The sequence below is a fragment of the Choloepus didactylus genome, chromosome 6 (genome assembly GCF_015220235.1).
Source record: "Choloepus didactylus isolate mChoDid1 chromosome 6, mChoDid1.pri, whole genome shotgun sequence".
NCBI lineage: Eukaryota > Metazoa > Chordata > Mammalia > Pilosa > Megalonychidae > Choloepus > Choloepus didactylus.
The window spans coordinates 9,235,370-9,254,985 of record NC_051312.1 but is presented as its reverse complement, the minus strand read 5'-3'; the positions used below and the strand labels follow the sequence as shown (position 1 = coordinate 9,254,985).

Genomic DNA, 19,616 nt, shown 5'->3' with positions numbered 1-19,616 from the left:
GCCTAATCCCAAAGTCGTGAAGATTTATTCTTATGTTTTTTTCCCAGTATTTTTATAGCTTTAGCTCTCACAATCAGGTAAATGATTCATTTTGAATTAACTTTTGTATATGGGATGAGGCAGGGGTCCAACTTCATTGTTTTGCTTGTGGATATCCAGTTATCCCAGCACCATGTTGAAAAGACTATTCTTTTCCCATTGAGTCATCTTGGCACCCTTGTCAAAAATCTATTGATCTTAAGTGTAAGGGCTCTAATTCCTGGACTCTCAAGTTTATCCCATTGCTCTATATGCCTTTCCTTATGTTAATACCACACCCTCTTGATTACTGTAGGTTGGTACAAAGTTTTGAAATTAGGAAATGTGAGTCTTGCAACTTTGTTATCCTTTTTAAGATTGTTTTGCCTATCTGGGTCCTTCAAATTTCCTTATAAATTTTAGGGTCAGCTCATCAATCCCTGCAAAAGGCAGCTGAGATTTTTTTTTCTTTAACACTGGTTTGTTCTATTTAACATTTATTTATTTAACATTTATATGATACGTGCTTTTGACACTCCCAAATTAAAATGCAATGTAAATGTGCCATTATGAGGTTGTTGGATTTATTCAAAGTCAATTAATAAAACCACAATGAGATACCACCACACACCCACTAGAATGGCTAAAATAAAACATGAAAACAAAACCGGTCGTAACCAAGTGCTTGGGCACACGAGGAGCAACTGGAACCTTCATTCATTCCGGAGGGAATGCAAAACGGTACAACTGCTCTGGAAAAAAGCCTGTCCGTTTCTTATAAAGTTAAACATAAACCCACAGTAAAGCCCAGGAATCTCACCCAAGAGAAATGAAAATTTATGTTCATGCAAAACCTGTATATGAATGTCTATACTGGCTTTACTTGTAATCGCCAAAAACTGGAAAACCCCAAATGTCCTTCAACTGGTAAACGGATGAATAAATTGTGGTATTTTAAAGAAGTTAAAGAAGCCAGGCTCAAAAAGCTACATACAGTATGACTTCATTGATGTGACATTGTAAAAGGATAGAAAATAGAGCATGTTTCCCTGGAGACTGGTACGGTGGGAGGAGTTGACCATAAAGGGACATGAGGGAAATTTTTTGGGTGGTGACTGTCCTATGTCTTGATGGTGGCCAAGTTCCATGTGTTACACATGTTTATTAAAACACTTAAAACTACACCTTTTGGGTGAATTTACTGTATATAAATCTGACTAAAAAGAAACATGGAGCAACTATGGCAAAATGTCTTTATCTGAATAACCGTGGTGAAGCATGTGGTAGGAGACCATCTGCCTTTCCCTATGACCCACAAATAAGCCCTTGCTTAGGACAGGGTGAAAAGTGTGTGCTGACTCCCTTCTTGGGAGTGTCGTAAGGTAAACACATCCCCTAGCAGTTAGTGGCCTGTGGGCACATTCCTTCCCCCTTTTGCCCTCAGTGTATGTAAACACTCACTGGGGACAGCGTGGCTGAAGTATGTAAATTGTATGGCACCTGGCCTACCCTTGCTATATCTGTTCCCAGGGTGGTGGGAGTGGGGTCCTTCCACCACGGCACAAGAGGGGTGCACACAGACGATCTGCCTGCATTGACCGCAGATAGAGACCCCCTGACTATGGGGCACGGATGCCCACTGGTGAAGCCGACCTTGCTTTGTTTCATCTCTATGTGAGTTAACAGTGTTCCATCTGGTACCTGGGGGAGTTGTGCTTTTGGGCAGCTGAGATTTTGATAGAGAGTGAGTTAAGTCCATTTGGGGAAGATTGTCATCACCTGGATTTGTTTTTAAATGGTTGATTTTTCTTCTAGTTATTGATTACATTTTCCTCCTTTTTTGCATGTGTATTCATTTTTCATTGAATGCCAAACATTGTAAATTTTACATCATTGAATACTGAGTTTTATTGAATTCCTTTAAAGAGTGTTGGAATTTTCTGGCAGTTAAGTTACTTGTGGGTAGATCAGTGTGAGCTTCTCAAGGTTTGTTTCAAGTTCTTTTATGGTGGATCTAGAGTAGGCTTTATTAAGGCTGATTAAGGCCCACTTCTAAGACACGGACCTTCTGGGTTCTCTACTGAATTCTCCGTGTATTCAGTGAGGTTTTTTGTACTGGGGTAAGCAGTGTCCCTCCAAAATTCATGTTCACATGGAGCCTCAGAATCAGACCTTATTTGGAAATAGGGTCTGCTATGGATTGAATTGTGCCCTACCCGACCCCCCAAAGATATGTTCAAATACTGACCCCTGGTCCCATAAAGGTGACCCCTGTTTGGAAATACGATCTTTGAAGATATTTTTAGTTAAGATGAGACCAAACTGGATTTGGGTGTGACCTAATACATTATGACAGGGGTCTCTACAAGAAGGGGAAATTCGGACACACACAGGCAGAAAGAGAAGATGGCCATTGACAGAGGAAGAGACTGAGTTATGTCACAAGCCAAAGAGCATCATGGATTGCCGGCAAGCCACCTCCAGAACCCTACTGACTTCAGAGGAAGCAGGGCCCTGCTGACCCTTTGATTTCTGTCTTCTGGCCTCCAGAACTGCAAGACATTACATTTCTGTTGTCTTAAAGCATCCAGTTGTGCTACAGCATCCCTAGGTGTCTAGACAGTCTTTGCGGATATAATTTGTTAAATTAAGATGAGGTCATACTGAATTAGAGCCAGCCCTAAATCCAATGACCGCATCCTTATAAGAAAGCCATATGAAAATGCGGACACATGAGGGAGAAAGCCATGTGATGACAGAGGCAGAAACTGCATCAGGGCATCTACCAGTTAAGGAAACCCAAGGACTGCCGGCAACCCCAGAAGCCGGGAAGAGGCAAGGAGACACTCTTTCCTAGAACCTTCAGCAGGAATATGGTCCAGCTGACCCCTTGGTTTCTGACTTCCAGCCAAGAACTGTTAGAATAAATTTCTGAACTGTTAGAATAAATTTCTGTTGTTCAAAGCCACCAAGGTTGTGGATATTTATTTTAGCAACCCTAGAAAACCAAGACATTTCTCTGTGGGGACTGGAGGGAATTCAAAGATTTCCAGTCCTGCATGAGCTCAGAGAATTATTTGTCTCACTTCTCTGCAGTAATTTTTCTTTTGTTGAAAACTGTTCTTGTGCAGCCTGGTGGGGTTTCACCCTATGATGTGTAGATTAGTATTTCTCCTAAAGCTCAAGGGGACCCCTTTGCAGGGCTTTGGAGCTCTTTCTTTATGTAGAGCCCTCCTTTTAGATGTTTGACCCCAAAATTCTAGCTGCCCTTGCCTCCCTAAACTCCAATCTTTGTCACCCTTACACAGTGAGATTTTTGGACCTTATTTGGGTTCTCCTTTATGGTGGGTTCAATTATGTTCCCCATGTTCTAGTTTCCTTGGCTGCTCAAGCAAATACATGCAAAGGGTTGCCTTAAACAATGGGAAATTATTAGCTCATGGTTTTGAGGCTAAGAGAAATCCAAGTCAAGGCATTATCAAAGCAATGCCTTCTTCCCAGTCTGGCATTCTGGGGCTGGCTGCCCAGATCCTTGGTCCTTGTCCCGTCTGTCACATGGCAATGCACATGGTGGCCTCTCCTGGCCTCTCCCTTCTCTTCCCTGTTCCATCACCCTACATCTTCTTGCTTACCATGGCCTTCCCTCTATATCTGTCTGAATTTCATTCTGCTTATAAAGGACTCCAGTAATAGGATTAAGACCCATCCTGACTGGGTTGGGCCACACCTTAACTGAAGCAGCCTCATCAAAAGATCCTACTTACAGTGCGGTTCCTGCCAATTCCTGCCTTGGTCGAGTTCTGTGCTCCATGGAAACACTTAACCCCACCCCGCTACCTAACTGCTTAAGCTTTATTGTCGGACGCTCTTTCCCTATCCCCAGTTCTATCGCTGACTCAACTATGGCAGAGTGATAGAGAATTACTTTCAACGCTGTGAATTTTCCTTCACTTTGAAAGATATATTTACATTCACTACCAATGCTTCAACAGCCAGGGTAACCTGGAAGAGAAGATGCAGAAAATGAATCCATACAAAACTGACATAGGTGTAGTATCTTCCCTCAGACCTATCAATAAAATATGGTGAAGCCAGAAACTTTCTAGGCTGAGGAAAAAGAGCTGGTGTTTGACAATGGTGTGATGGACTATGACGATGTGAGGAGATGTAGTTCTGCAGACGTGTTCTAAGTGCTGGACCTCATGACAATGGCCATATCATCATTGACCAAGTGTTGAAGGAGGACCTTGGATTTAAGTATCGTCTCCGGGTATATTCTGGAAGGAGAGCCGTTCATTGTTGGGTATGTGATGAATCGGTTAGAAAATTGTCCTTCGCGATATGTTCTGGAATAGTATTTGAGTCTTTTAAAGGGTGGTCAAGAAGCTAAAAGGAAAGTTCACATCAGTAAAAAACTCACCCTTTCATCATAAGGTCTACAAACATAATAAAAAAATACTTTGAAGAATATGCCGTGGTCAATCAAGGTATTTTTGAAAATAAAGACAGCTGGGATAAGACGTTAGCTCTTCCTGAAATAATTCATGCTCAACTTCAGCAAGGCTTCCAAAAGTATCATGGTTCACTTCAGCATTGAGAGCATTTAAAGAAAGTAGCCAGCAGATGCCAGAATATAAAAAACAACTAATGTGGACCCTGGCTAGAAAGGAATGTCATGCTCCAGTACTGTTTTCCATGGCTGGATATTAACGTTAGCAAAGGAATCAGTCGTTTACTGAAGAGCCCAATTAGTGTTCATCCTAAAACAGGTTGTGTTTCTGTTCCTATTGATTTACAGAAAGTGGATCAGTTTGATCCATTTGCCATTCCAACCATAAGCACCACCTGCCATGAACTGGATACCGTTTCCACTAATCAAGAGGGAAAAAGAGGAGAATGAAGCTGAATCTGATGTCAAACGTAGAACCAGAGATTATAAGAAGACTGGTATAGCTGCTTATGTGAAAGTTTTTGAAAACAATTTCTTGAAAAACTGAATAAATACTGAAAAGGAGAGCTTCTCAAGAAGTGATTTACAGAAAGATTTCTGAAGATAACAACTCCCCTCAAACCAATGTGGCTGTCTTCTACCTTCAACCAAAGACCAAATGCTTCAAGAGCCATTTAATAAATGTGGCAGAACCATGTATATGTCTTAAAGCAAAAAAATAAAAAGAAATAAAAAGAAATAAAAAACCCTACATACAGTGGATTCACACCCACGGGCACAGGAATGGATTAAATTTAAGAACATATTTTTCTGGGGTACATAGCTCCAAACCACCACACCAAGAAAAAAACAAAACAAAACAACATGTTCTTAATCTTAATCCATTGCTATGGGTTTGAACCCATTGTAAACAGGACCTGTGGAAGATGCTATTTTTAGTTAAGGTGAGGTCCAACTGATGAGTTTGGGCCTTAATTTATTACTGAAGACAAAGCCATGTAGAGGAGCAGAAACTGGAAGTCAACAGAACCCAGAAGAGATAGGAGAGGATGCCACTATGTGCATTGCCATGGGATGGAAAAGCCAAGGAACCCCAAAGATGGCCAGACAACCAGAAGACATTGACCCTAGGAGGAAACAAGTCTTCTGGTCCCTGAAACCATGAAACAATAAATTCCTGTTGTTAAACCAACCCATGCTGATATTTTTTAGCAGCCAGGGACTCCAAGACATCCTCTGCATGGCAGTAGGGAAATGACTCCAGGCAGAAAATCTACAGGTAGGAAGGGCTCACCTGCTTAGTTTCCCTCTTCTCAGGGATTATAATCCTGCGCTACCAGCTGTCTAACCTCTGAAAATAGTTGTCTCCACTGTTTTCTCCAGTTGTTTAGTCGTTTACGGCAAGGGGGTAATTCCAGATACCTCACCTCCTTGTGGCCAGAACCTGAAGTCCCTCTTCCTCCTTTGAACTCCCCAAGTCCTTTGTCTGTGCCTTTTTCTAGGCTTTCTCCATGCTCTGATTTGGATTATAATTGTGTGTGCATGCATATTTACCTCCCCCATTGGACTGAGACCATCTTAAAGGCAGGGGCCCTGTCTGATAAACATCTGCCTCTCCAGGTGTCTCCCAGGGCCTGGCACACGGGAGGCATATGGTGGGCATGTGTTTTGTGTTTTGGTCTGCCTTGCCCCTCTGCCTTCAGGCCATCTCAAAACACGTCTCCATCCTTAGAGAACAGCTCTTCCCCCACTCCAGTCAGGTAGTACAGCCAAGACTGCCAGCCAGGGTCCCCTCCCCACCAGGGTCCTTGGGATGGGTCCAGGCCTGGCTGTGAGACTCAAGGCGGGACGTGTCAGAGTCCTTCCCTGGAATTTTTCTACCTGGATGGCGTGCGAAGAGTCCTCTCTCCAATCTGGTGGTGAAAGTTCAGGGACAGCAACCTAGCTGCCTGCAGCCAGCGCTCCCATCTGAGAATGAAGCCAACAGGCAGAGAGAAATGGAGGAGTGAGGGGAGTGGGCAAGCAAGGGGACTGAAGTCATCCAGTCTAGGCAAAGCTGAAGTTAGGAACACCCTGCCCTTTTTATGGTTTATCAAAATAAGCCAATCATGTATTTTAATATTTTTGGTTTAATTTAGATATGTTAATTGCAAACCTAGGGGACCAGACTAGTGCAAGGCATCCCTGTATATTTGCTGAATGAGTGGGGTTAAATTGCATACCTGCTTCATTCCCAATGTGCCTGAGGTGGCTTCCAACGAGGACAAAGAAAATAAAATAAAAAATAGAAACAGAGATTGAAGAATGTGAATACATATTTTACAAAAGAAAATGAAAATCAGGAAAAAGAACACAAATAAGCAGCCCATAAACACCTATATGGTGCTCTATTAATTGAATATCAAATTTGACTCTGAGCATCCTGGCAGCCAAAGCAAAAAGGGAGATGTAGTAACTTAGCTTTTTTTTTTTTTTTTTGTCCCAGAGAGGATGGAGCTTACAAGTTCCTTAGGGGAAATGAATTTTTCCCTAAACTTGAGCTCACAGGAAAAATTTCAGATGGGGCTCAGTAAGGAGGTACTAAGTAATGTGGCGGAGGCCCAGCCCAGCCACTTTCCAACCACCGAAGTGCAGGATAAGCCTCCTACATCAAGTCCTTGGAGTATTAGGGAACAAGGAAGGTTGCCACATTCGGATGTCAACTCACACTTGTCCTGGCTTTGACCTCCCGGGGACTCTGTCACCCTTGGTCACTCCCTCCTTCACTTGGGCACCCTCTCTCTGCTCTTCCCCATTGGCCACTCTTGTCTGGTCTCCATGGCTGTGTCTCCCTAACCCCTGACTTCTGCACAGCTGCAGGTCCAGGCCCAGGCTCCAGCCCTCTCCTCCCCTCTCCACCTGCCCAGCGCAGGTCCCCCATGTCTCCTCTGGATGACAGGTCTCCGTTTTCACTGCGGCCCCTCCAGCCTATCTTCTACTCAGCAGCCAGGGGATCTTCTAAAACCGTCAATCAGATCATACCACTCCCCTTCTCAAAACCCCCTGCTGTGATGGCTGCTTTGACCAAACAAGATTCGTGGGATATAATAAAAAGATTATTTTTGTCTCCCCATGTCCCCCTAAAATTCATAAAGTGGGAGAACTTCTTTCCCTGACCCCAAATGAAGTCATGAATTTTTGTTTCCTCACAGTCCTATCATCCCCCAAAGTCACTAAAAAAAGTCTCTACGGGAATTTCCAGTTTTCAGGGGCTGGGGAGAGGTGAGGAAGGGGAGTTGTTGCTTAATGGGGTCAGAATTTCTGTTCGGGATGATGACAAAATTCTGGAAATTGTTCTGATGGCTGCACAGAATTGTGAATGTACTTAATGCCACTGAATTGTACACCATAAAATGGTTAAAATGGTAAACTTTAAGTTGTATATATTTTACCAATAAAAAAATTAAACAGTAAAAGAATGCCTGATTTTGTGTACTAACCAAATATTTACGCTTGATTTTGAATGAAATTTCCTCCGCTTCCCAGCTCTTGAGGCCCCTGCTGGCAGGGGCAGGGGAAGCGGGGTCTCTCCTCCCTGCCCACCTGCTCCCCCAGCTTGAAAACCCTCTGCTGCTGGAGCGCAGGGAGAAAGGAAGGGAAGCGGGTACAGAAAGTTCCTACAGGATTGGCGCCGGTGTAAGACAGCATCTCGCTCTCTGAGCAGGCAGCTATCGAGGCTGGCTCTCGCCCCAAGGGGGCTTTTATGGGGCCCTCTGGGATTCCCAGGAAGCTGCAGGGCTTCTCTTTGTCTGGCACACAAGGACCCGCTCTGGGATGCCCCACAGAGGACAACAGAAGCCCTCTGGGCACAACGTCTCTCTGCATCACCACTGGCCAGTTCCCACGGTCCGGTTCCACTTGCTTTCCGGAAGTCCTCCTGCGCCTTGGCTGCAGCTGCTGAGCTCTCCAGGCACTTTCTTGAAATACTTCTCACCTTTTCACGGGGATGTGGAATTAGTGGAGCACTGGGGCTGGGCACACAGCTGCGCTTTCCAAGCCCTCTCACCACAGACTTTCCCTTTCAAAATCCACCCTGGACCCCTTCGTACTCTGGAGGTGGACGAGGGGTTCTCAGAGCGGCAAAATGGGCTCTTTGATTTGTTTTAAAATGTATCTTGACCAGCAGCAACTGCCTTTGGAGTTGCATTTCCATTCTATCCTGGAGCCTCAGTCAAAACTACCAATATTTGTCATACTTCCCATCATGTTTAGAATAAACCCAAAGCCCTTTCCATGGCTGCAAGGCTCCACGTGATCTGACCCCTGAGCCCCCAAAGAAGTTCGAAATATCAAAGAATATTACAAATAATCATGTTAGGAAATATAAAGACTTAAAGTGAATACCATTTTAGAAAAATTTTAAATGTCAAAATTGGCACAAAAAGCTAACAGAAACTTTGATAGCTCAATAACCAGTAAAGAAAATGATAATCTGAGACTCCAGGGTGCAAGGAACCCAACCTTTTGCAGGGAAGTTCCTTCAGCCTTTCAAAGAACAGGTAGTCCTTAATTATGTCAGTTGTTCCAGAAGACAGAGAGTGAGAGAAGGCTGCCCAATTCATTGTATGGCTCCCAAACCAGATGAGGAGATACCAGAAAAGAAGAGCATCGAGAACTTCACTTAAGAAGATGGGTGTTAAGATACAAACGAATAAAATAGAATATGGGATACTCCACCTAGGGGTGGGGAAAGGAATGAGACTGCCCAAAGTACAAACCACCAGTCAGAACACTTATGGAGCCAACCACATTAAAATTAAGGATTTCTGACCACAAAGTTCTCATAGGCAATGTTGACAGACAGATGATTGAGATCTAGTGTGAAAAGAATTCCTGCACATCAATAAAATGAGCAGAAAAAAAGAGACAAGAAACGGAGAAATGGACAATGAATACAAACAAGCAATTCACAGAGAGGTTGGTCCGAATGGTGAAAAATTAATGAAAATGTATCCAAGGAAGTAATCAGAGCAGCTCAATAAAATTACAATGAGATGTCCTGAAAAATCTATGACAAAGCTACTAGAGCTACTAAACAAGTTCAGCAAAGTGGCCGGATACAAGAAAAACACACAAAAATCAGTAATGTTTCTATTACACTAGTAATAAGCACTCTCAGGAGGAAATCAAGAAAAATCCATTTACAATAGCAACTAAAAGAATCAAAAGTCTAGGGAGAAATTTAACCAAGGATGTAAAGGATTCAGAAAACTATGAAACATTGCTAAAAGAAATAAAAACATTGCTAAATAAATGGAAGGACATTCTGTGTCCATGGATTGGAAAATTAAATATGGGTAAGATGTTAATTCTACCCCAATTGATTCCAGATTCAATGCAATCCCAATCAAAATTCCAATGGTCTGCTTTGAAGAACTGGAAAAGCCAATTATCAAAGTTATTTGAAAGGGCAAGGGGCTTCGGATAGCCAAAACATCTTGAAAAAGAAGAATGAAGTTGGAGGACTCACACTGCCTGACTTGAAAGCATATTACAAAAACTGCAATGAGATAACCTTTACATCCACCCGGTTAGCAAAACGTCACAAGGTAAATAACACCAGCACTTGGTGAGGATGTGGGCAGACAAGTCCTCAGTCACTTCTGTAGGTGTGTAAACTGGTACGGTTTTTCCAGCCAGCAATCTGAAATTAGGTCTTTGTTCCAAGAACGCACACTCTCAGTTCCTGAAGTTCTCACGCAGGTGTTCAAAGAGGCACACGCAAGGGCATTGAGGGCTGGGTCCTTTGTGGGGACAGAGCTGGGGGCCGTCTTGGCACCCCTCATTGGGAGAATGGATTAAGTAAAGTGCATCAGGCAACAGTCAGGGTCAACTGAGGTAGCTTTTAAAAACATAATCTTGAAAGAAAAAAGTAAGGAAGGAACATGAGATCTCTAGCATAATACCATTTATCTAAACTAAAACCACAAATGCATTTAAATGATTTTGGATGGTCCCCAAGGATCCATTCATATTTAAGTGGGATGGCAGTGGAGATCAAGGGGTAAGGAGAAAAGAATCAACCAAAACAAAGAGAATGGTCTTGGATCCATTGATGATTCTTATGTGCCGCGAAATAAGGAATGCAGTAAACTTTGCTCTCTGCTCCTGAGAACCAAAGGAAGAAGATAAATGTGCAAAGTACATGAAAAGATGATTCACAGAAGCAGCACACATGGCTCATCAAGATACGAAAATACACTCATTTCACAAATAATGAAGGGGATGCAAGTTAGAGCAACAATGAGATCAAATTTTATCACCCAACAGATTTTTAAAATTGCAATGCGGTTTGCTGGGGAGGGTATAAGCACTGCTGGTGGAACCATATATTGACTGAGCAATTTTGGAGAGCAATTGGTACTACCAAGATTTAAATTGCTCAAACCCTTAGAGCCAGAAAGTTTACTTATAGGAACTTATCTTACAGAAATATCCATGTGTGCGAAAGTGCATTTACAAGGTCATTCACTGCTGCTGTTCTGTAACAGGGAAGCAAACAGAAGCCAGTGAGCTCCATGCTTGACAATAAAAGGCAGGTTAAATGCATGATGTTGGTCAAATTATAAGCTGCAGTGAGGATGGTAAAAAGACTGAGGTGGTTCTGTGTGTACTAGCATGGAAAAACGACCACAACATACTATTAAGCAAAAACAACAACAAAATATGGTCTTGTTTTTGTTGGAAAAAAATACATATATACAGAACATCACAAGACTGGCCTTCTGGTGGCAGAGAGAGGCGAGGGGGCTGCCCTGGGAGCAGGCTGCCCTTGTTCCAAGGGTGAGACAAAGCCCTCAACCTCCAGGGCTGGATGGACCTGTGCGGTGGGGAGCCAGGCCAAAGCCAGCTTGATAGGGAGTTTGTCCAAGTGGCCCTTGGGGACGATGCAGAGAGAGACACTCTGGAAGCAGGCAGCTCCTGGTGCTCAGGGGCTGCAGCCCTCTCTGCAGAGGCTTAGCCCACTCCTCTTGGGGGAGCTTTGGTAACAGTTCCCAGAGAGGTCTTTGGGGAACCCATAAAGCACCCACGCACCCAAAGCCTCCGCATGGTCCTGCCAGCCCCAAGGGTGCCCCCAGCACCCTACCTGTGCTTTCAGATGCGAGCCCTCCTGCTCCTCCCATCCTCCTCCCTCTCCGAGCTCCAACTCCGGGGGAGGCAAGAGAGACCTGCCATACCTCTCCCTGGCTGACAGCTTCCTGGCCTCAAAAAGTCGAGGCCTTAAACAAAATTCAGGGGACCTATTATTTAACGATTCATTAATCACCCAATAATGACGGTATGACAGTAGACCGGACACTTCCATTTCTGAACTGAGCCTAACAGTGATCCGAGGATTTTGTTTGCCACCTGAGAGACTTGAGAAGTTGTGGCCCCTCCTGAGGTTTCATCTGGGATGGAAAGGCCCACAGACCAGGATGAAAGCAGAGTGAGGGGCAAGGATGCAGCTGTCTCTGCCCCCAACCTCTTGTTGGTGCCAGCTCCATGCATGTTTTCCATGCATGGGACACCCTCAGGAAGGACACACATGAAAAGCTGAGGACGGCTCTACTGTACAGATTTTGGTATTGGTTTAAATTTTTGATGACATGCATGTATTACCTCTAGTATCTGAAAAACCAATAAGGATGTATTTCATAATCATTCCTGTACTGATCGCTTTCAAAAGATGCCGGTGTACATGCACATCAGTTCTTGGGAGATTTCATTGTGCTCACATAGCTTTCCTAAGACACCATTGGGGCCTGACATGGAAGCCAAAGAAAAATCCTTGCTTGAGCAACAACCAATCCATCAATGGTTGTAAGGTATTCCCAACAGATTTCTCAACAAGTGGTAGAACCCAGCTGCTGTGGTTCTCTCATTCCATAAATACTCTTCGAGGGCCTGCTATGTGCAGGCTCTGTCTGAGGCACTGGGGAGATAACTGTGAACAAAAATAAATGCCCTGCTCTCAGGCAGCACAGATCTGACTTGGGGAGACAGATGATAACAAATACATGAATTCCACACCAGGCGAATGTTAGAAAGTAGTTAGTGCAATGGGAAAAAAGGGTGAATGTTAGCAAGTGGTTAGTGCAATGGGAAAAAAGGGTGGGGGCCTCGGGTGTGTATGTCTGTGGAGCAGGCTGCAGTTTTAAATAAGGTGGTCAGGGTGGGGACTCTTTAAAAGTTGACATTTGAGCATGATATGAAGAGAGTGAAAGACTGAGCCCCTGGGTGGTCTGAAGCTGTATGTCTGCCAGAAAAACATGTTCTTAAATTTAATCCATTTCCATCGGTGTGAACCCATTGTAAATAGGTTCTTTTGATGAGGCTACTTCAGTTAAGGTGCAGCCCACCTCAGTCAGGATGGGTCTTAGTCTCATTATTGGAGTTCTTTATTAGAATGAAATTCAGAGAGAGAGAGAGAGAGAGAGAGAGAGAGAGAGAGAGAGAGAGAGAGAGAGAGAGAGAGAGAGAGAGAGAGAGAGAAAGCCACAGGAAGCAAGAAGCTGAGATGGGACCCGGAAGGGATGAGCAGATGCCACCATGTGCCTTGCCATGTGACAGGGGAAACAAGGATCACTGGCAGCCAGCCTTGGGGAAGAAAGCATCTCCTTGGTGATGCCTTGATTTGGACATTTTCCCAGCCTCAAACGCATGAGTGGATAAATTCCCATTGTTTAACCTGATCTAGTTCATGGTATTTGCTAGAGCATCCTAGAAAACTAAAATCGAGGGAACAGCCTGGGCGAAGGGAGGGGGTGGGGATCAGGCCTGGCGTGCCCCCAAAATCAGCTGGGAGAGGCAGAGTGAGCAGGGATCAGTGGAAGTACGGGGTGGGGAGCCAGATTACGTGGGCCCTGTAAGCCACTGCAGGACTTTTAAGATCGTTGCAGGATTTTAGGAGAGGTTTTAAAAGAGCGATTCAGGCTGCTGGGCAAGGGGAGGATTGCAGAAACGCAGGTGAGAGTCCAGTGGTCCTGATTTAGGTGGGGGGTTGGGAAGTGTTCAAATTCTGAATACACTTTGAAGATGGAGTCACCAGGATTAGTTGACAGTGTATGATGGGATAGGAAGAGAATAGCCATTAGCCAAGACGGGGAAGGCAGTGGGGAAGACGAGGTGCTTGCTCTGGACGTGTCCAATCTGAGATGCCGATTAGACGTCCAGGTGGAGCTGAGGAGGAGGTGACTGGAAGAGAGGAATCCAGTTTCAAGTTTGGGAGAGATGTCTGGACTTCAGACAAATTTGGGACTTCTTGGAGAACAGCTCCTGTTTAAACCCCGAGCCTGGCTGAGACTGCCAGGTTAGTGGACAGAGAGGAGGTGAGGACGGAGGCAGGTTCAAGAGACGACAACGGGGAAACTGACATTAGCAACTAAAGTCAACCCTTGAGGGGTTTTACTGTAACAGGGAACAGAGAAATGGGGCAGTACTGGGGAATGGGAAGTGAGGTAAAAAGAGAGAAAGGACAGCACAATTGGATGTAGATGGAAATGACCCATAAAAGAGTGAAAAAATGGTGGAGAGGGGAGAGAACAGAAGTGATGTCCTTGGAGAGGCAATAAACAAATGAATATGTGTGAGGGGATGACAAGTAAAGCAGAGAAGCGGACAGAGCTCTTGAGATATCCTGGTAGGGGGGCTTCTCTCCTGGTAACATGTTAGAAAAACTTGACGGAAGTGAGCAGGTGAGCCATGTGGATTCTGGGGAGAGAGCAGTCAGTGCCAAGGCCCTGCGGTGGGACTCTGCCTGGCGGGCTGGAGGAACAGTAGGGAGGCCAGAGTGGCTGGGACGGAGCAAGTGAGGGGTCTGCAGCAGGCAGGACACGCAAGGCCTGGTGGCTTTCGCTCTGCCACAGGCGGGAGCTGCTGGAGGGTTTTGAGCACGGACATGATGGGCTCCGCTTTTAACGGGTCACTCTGCTGCTGAGTAGGGTGGAAAATGGGGACAAGGGCAGAAGCAGGGAGTTAAGGGGCTGCTGCAAGGGTCCAGGTGAGGGCTGGGGGTGCTTTGGAGAAGGTCGTTCCTGGTGGAGGGGGAGGAGTGGTGGATCCTGCATGTGTCTTGAAGGTGGAGCCAGCAGGGTTGGCCGGCGCTGGGTGTGCAGTGTCTGGGAAAGAGGGGAGCCCAGTTGGACCCCAGGGCTTTGGGCTGAGCGACAGACAGTATAGACGTGCCCTTCACTGAGACGGGGAAGCCCAAGTCCAAGTTTAGACATTACGATGCTTATCTGTCACCCATGGGGAGGGGCTGAGCCGCCAGGCACAGGAGTCTGGACGTAGTAAGAGAGCTTAGGGCTGGGATATGGAAACGTGGGAGTCGTTGGAATGCAGGTGGCTCTTAAAGTCATCAGACTGGATGAGCTCACATAGGGAGGGAGCGTGGCTACGAAGGAGTCTGTGTGATCCTCATGAACACATTGGCGTGGGGAACCCAGACCTGCCCTCTGGCAAGAAAAGCAGCAGCCCAGGGGGTTGGACTATTCGGGAAATCACTGGGCCGGGGTCTGGAGGGGGCGGCAGCTGGGTCTCTGAGAACGGAGCGGTCTATAATGTGTCTTCCGCCCGGGGCCCCAAGGATGACACTTGGTAGAGGAAGTGGACGGGTGGGGACAGCAGCCCATCAGGAAGAACAGGGGGTGCATATTTTGGGTGGCAAAGCATCCTCACCTGGGGTGCTACTTAGGCTGTAGATTAAGAGCTGTCACTGGGACCAAGGGTCCCCAGGGTCAAAGGGCTGAGAAAAACATGCCCCTGTGTGACCTCTGCTGGGATTTACTCCTACAGCCTGTCTGTCTCACTGGGGCTGAACAATGGGCTAATTTATTAAGACAACACTTGCATCGCTCTTACGACGAGCCATGTCGATGTTCTATGTGCATCTGGACGTGTAACTGATCTAATCCTCACCGTGGCCCTAGGAGGTATGAGAGTAACAGCCCCATGTGGCCCCTGAGAAAACAGAGGTGCAGTGCAGGCATGTGACAAGGCTGTACGTGCAGGAAGCAGGATTCGAACCCAAGCCATTCCTCCGTGCTTTTAACCACTGTACTCTGCTGCCCCACAATAATGATCAGTTACTATTATTCGTCATTATCTTAGTTTCCTAGGGCTGCAGGAACAAGGTACTACAGAGCACATGGCTTGAAACACCAGAAACGAATTAGTCTAAAATCGAGGTGTGAGCAGAAACCCGAAGGGGAGAATCCTTCTTTCCTTCTTCTAGCTTGGTGTTTGTCAGCAATCTTCAGCGTTCCTTGGCTTGTGGACGCATCTCTCCAATCCCTGCTCCTCCATCTTCCTGCAGTGTTCTCCCTGGTATGTGTCCCTGTGTGTTCAAATGTCCCCTTCTCATAAGGACACCAGTCATGTTGGACAAAGGGCCACCTACTCCAGGATGACCTCATTTTAACTTAGCTAATTCCATCTGCAACGACCCTATTTCCAAATAAGGTCACATTCCCAGGGACTGGGGGTTAGGACTTCAATGGATCCCTTTGGGGGACACAGATCACCCCGTAATAGAAATAACAGCCCATTTCTTGCATTCATGGCCTTTGTTATTTCTTTCCGGCCTCACAGCACATGAATGGGACAGAACCACAATTCCAGCTTTGCAGAAGGCAGCAGGGACGTGCCCAGGATGACAGCGTGGTGAGAGGTCCTGCCAGGAGGGCAGCACTGGCTGCTTGCTCTCCAGGGTATGTCCTGCTGGACTTCATGGTCAGCGCCTGGCATCCCACGGGGTTTTAACACCCCAGGGGTTTCTGGCGAGGCTTAGAAGTTTGGGGTAAGATTTAAATGCTGCAATTCCCTCCAGAGCAGGCTTTCGTTTACACACTGCCTCTCTCCTGGGCATGGTGTTTAGCTACCAGGAGGACAAGGTGTTTCGAACAAGACCCTGTAAGCATTCAATCTGGCTCCCACAGGACCTCAGCCGGGGCTGGAGGGCACCCCTGAAGGCAGGCACAAGTTTGGCATCTCATGGAACGCCAGGACCCCGCGAGGGACGAGTCCTACAGTCCCTGAAGCAGGTGGAGAGAGGGCAGGGGACTTACACCAGGCCACACGGCGAGTCTCCGGCCGTGGCTGGACTGGGCTCCCCAGGCCTGGACCAGTCCCCAGAATCCTGCTGAACGCCCCCCATGCCCGCACCCACCCCGGCCCCACTGAAGGAGGTTAGCCTGTACCCTGTCAGATACCTTGTGGCCCGGGACTGGTTGAGGCCTGGTTGCCATAGGGATGGTGGGGAGGGTGGTTCCGGGGCTGGCGGGTGGGCGGGGGAGGGGAGTTCACCAGTATGCTAAACGCCCACCAACAGTCGGGCAGGACCACCCCGGGGAGGCCAGGGCAGGACCCACAGCTTCAGGCTCCAGGGACCACTGCAGGGCTGCTCACACTTCTGTCAGGCAGCCCCCCGGCCGAGCAGGTAAGGGGGCAGGCTGGCTGTATCTGGGGGGCCAGGGGAGGCCAGAGCCCACGGGGGAGGCCCATGAGCAGCCTTGAACCTGGAGGGTCAAGGTCCAGGTGAGATCAGGGAGGCCCAGAGGGGGCAGGGGTGGGGGGGTGGGGAGGTAAGCCAAAAGGATTGGCGGTGTTGGGGGTGTGGGGGGTGCAGAAGGCAGAGTGCCTTCCACAGTGCTGCAGGGAGCCCAGCATGGTGCCACGGCAAGACAGGGGGTCTGGAGCCAGCCTGGGTGTGTTCAGTGCCCTGCCCCACGGCTCACCGGCTGTGTGATCACAGTCAAATAGTGTCACCTCTCCCAGTCTCTTTCCTCATCTTTTATAATGGGACTGATAGTGACTTTTGAGTGGGTAATGCATGGAAGTCCCCAGGTCATCGTAGGCGCTTGGTAAGTGGCTATTTTAAAATGAAGAATCCAGGTAGTGCTAGCACAGGCCCAGGGCCCCCCCCACCGACCAGGCAATGCAGAAGGGGGGCCCTGTGGGGCAAGGGCCGGGTGGTCCTGGAGGCCACTGGGAGCCGGGGTCCTCTCTGTCCTCGCCCAGGGCAGCCTGGGGAGCGGCGACGGTGTGCTTGTTCAGGGCCCACGGCAGAGGCCTCGCAGCACCGGGCAGACGGCTAAGAAGGACCGGGGGCCCTTGGGCCGCAACAAGAAAGGCCATGGCTCTGCCGAGGCCGAGGAGTGAGCAGTTGGAGGGCCCATGGACCGGGAGGGAGGCCGGGCGCTGGGCTCCGCAGGGGGCTGGCAGCCGGGCCCTGACCCCCGCCTCTCCCTCTGCAGTCTCCTGCCCTCTCCCCCACGGAAGCCCTCCTTCCCCTTCCAGTGGGCCTGGGAGAGCTTCGCCACCGACGGCCGGGCCCCACTTCGGCCTGGCTCCCCACCGGCCCCCGGCCAAGAGCAGCCGGCCCAGGGCACCCGCGTGCCACCCCTGCCTCCCGCGACCCACCGGATGCAGCTGCAGCACAAGTCCAGGCGCAAGGCCAAGGCCAAGGCTGGCCTTCTGGAGCCCCCCGGCGGCAGCGGGAGGACGGAGGCGCAGGTCGCTGAGACGAGGCAGCAGTCCGGGGCCTGGGGCAGCAAAGGGGAGAGCCTGGGGCTGGAGCCACCCGGCGAGTGGGGCCTCTGGCCGCCCAGGAAGAGAGCGGGGCCTGGGTGCGAGGAGGCCACCGAGGAGGAGGCGCTGGATGCCAAGGAGGCCGAGAGGGGTCTGAGCCCTGGGGAGCTGCCCCAGCTCCCCAGGAGGGGCTCACTCTGGGAGGAGGAGGGGTCCACCGAAGAGACAGAGGAGGGGGCGCACAGTGCCCCCCAGAGAGGGAGAGCCTGTTCTCGAAGGAGGGGGAAGAACTCTGGTGAGGAGCCCTGGGGCGGGGGTGAGCTGCGGGGCCAGGGCCTGGGGAGCCACTCCAGCTCCAGCCACTGTCAGGGGTCGCAGAGGAGGAAGTCAGGGGCCAAGATGCTGCAGGGGCCGTGGGACCTACAGAAGCTGCAGAGGCAGTTACAGAGAGACTTGGAGGAGCGGGGCCTCTGTGGTGAGTATGGGACTCGAAGCCTGGGTTCCCTGGAAGGCACAGAGTGGGGAGAGCTGTCTGGGAGCCAGACAGGACTGAGCTGAGCTCCGGGTGCCGGGTGGCAGTGCCCGATGGCTGGGAGAGAGGGTGGTCCAAGTCCCTGACTTGGCCCCACTGTGGCTAGGCTCCCAAAGGCAGCCCTGGAAAATTTTGCGGACTGCTGTCCAGGCCTCCAGCCGAGGCAGGAAGACCCAGGCCTCGGGAGATGATGAGACCTTCCTGTCTGCCAGCTTCCTTAACCGCACCTTCCACAAACGACAGGAGGCCACCAGGTGAGAGCGGAGAGGGAGGTGGGTGGGGGCTGAGGGTGAGGAGCAGAGCAAAAGCCAGTTCTTCAAGAGAAACTTGCCACTCATCCTTCCACTCAGTCCTTCTCAGACCATTATAGTTTTAGTTCTTCTAATTAGGTCTTTGATCCATTTTTGAGTTAATTTTTGTACATGGTGTGAGGTAGGGCTTCATCTTCAATTTTTTTGCATGTGGATATCCAGTTTTCCCAGCACCATTTGTTGAACAGACTATTCTTTCCCCATTGAGCGGTCTTGGCACCCTTGTCAAAAATCAGTGGCCATAGATGTGGGGGTTTATTTCTGAACTCTCACTGCTATTCCATTAGTCTGTATGTCTGTTCTTGTGCCAGTAATACAGTTTTGATTACTGTAGTTTTGTAATATGTTTTGAGATCGGAAAATGTGAGTCCTTCAACTCTGTTGATGGTTTTGGCTATTTGGAGCCCATGCCCTTCCATATGAATTTGATAATTGGCTTTTCCATAACTGTAAGGAAGGCTGTTAGAATTTTGATTGGGATTGCATTGAGTCTGTAAATAACTTTGGGTAGTATTGATATCTTAATAATATTTAGTCTTCTAATCTATGACATGGAATGCTGTTCCATTTATTTAGATCTTCTTTAATGTCTTTCAGCAATGTTTTATAGTTTTCCATGTACAAGTCCTTTATACCCTTGGTTAAATCTATTCCTAGATATTTGATTCTTTTACTTGCTTTTATAAATGGAATTGTTTTCTCTGTTTCCTTTTCAGATTGTCTATTGCTGGTGTATAGAAACACCACTTATTTTCAT

General features: G+C 47.9%; 1 protein-coding gene and 1 pseudogene across 4 annotated transcripts in view; both read left to right on the top strand.

Moving 5' to 3' along the window:
* Positions 1-1,480: 1,480 nt before the first annotated feature.
* The window catches only part of LOC119536431 (testis specific 10 interacting protein), a 26,188-nt gene continuing 8,052 nt past the window's right edge, over positions 1,481-19,616 (top strand). Inside the window, exons 1-8 of one of the 4 annotated variants that reach the window (XM_037839213.1) lie at positions 1,481-1,498; positions 1,623-1,692; positions 16,079-16,197; positions 16,426-16,674; positions 16,818-16,925; positions 17,507-17,643; positions 17,743-18,491; positions 18,655-18,802. In XM_037839213.1, coding sequence (XP_037695141.1) covers positions 16,642-16,674; positions 16,818-16,925; positions 17,507-17,643; positions 17,743-18,491; positions 18,655-18,802 — 1,175 coding nt within the window. In that variant the 5' untranslated portion in view covers positions 1,481-1,498; positions 1,623-1,692; positions 16,079-16,197; positions 16,426-16,641. Of the gene's footprint in view, positions 1,499-1,533; positions 1,693-15,722; positions 15,815-16,078; positions 16,198-16,425; positions 16,675-16,817; positions 16,926-17,506; positions 17,644-17,742; positions 18,492-18,654; positions 18,803-19,616 lie in introns of those variants that run through there. The other 3 variants (XM_037839211.1, XM_037839214.1, XM_037839210.1) reach the window with 3 other exon arrangements.
* On the top strand, positions 3,828-5,069 carry LOC119536432 (annotated as a pseudogene).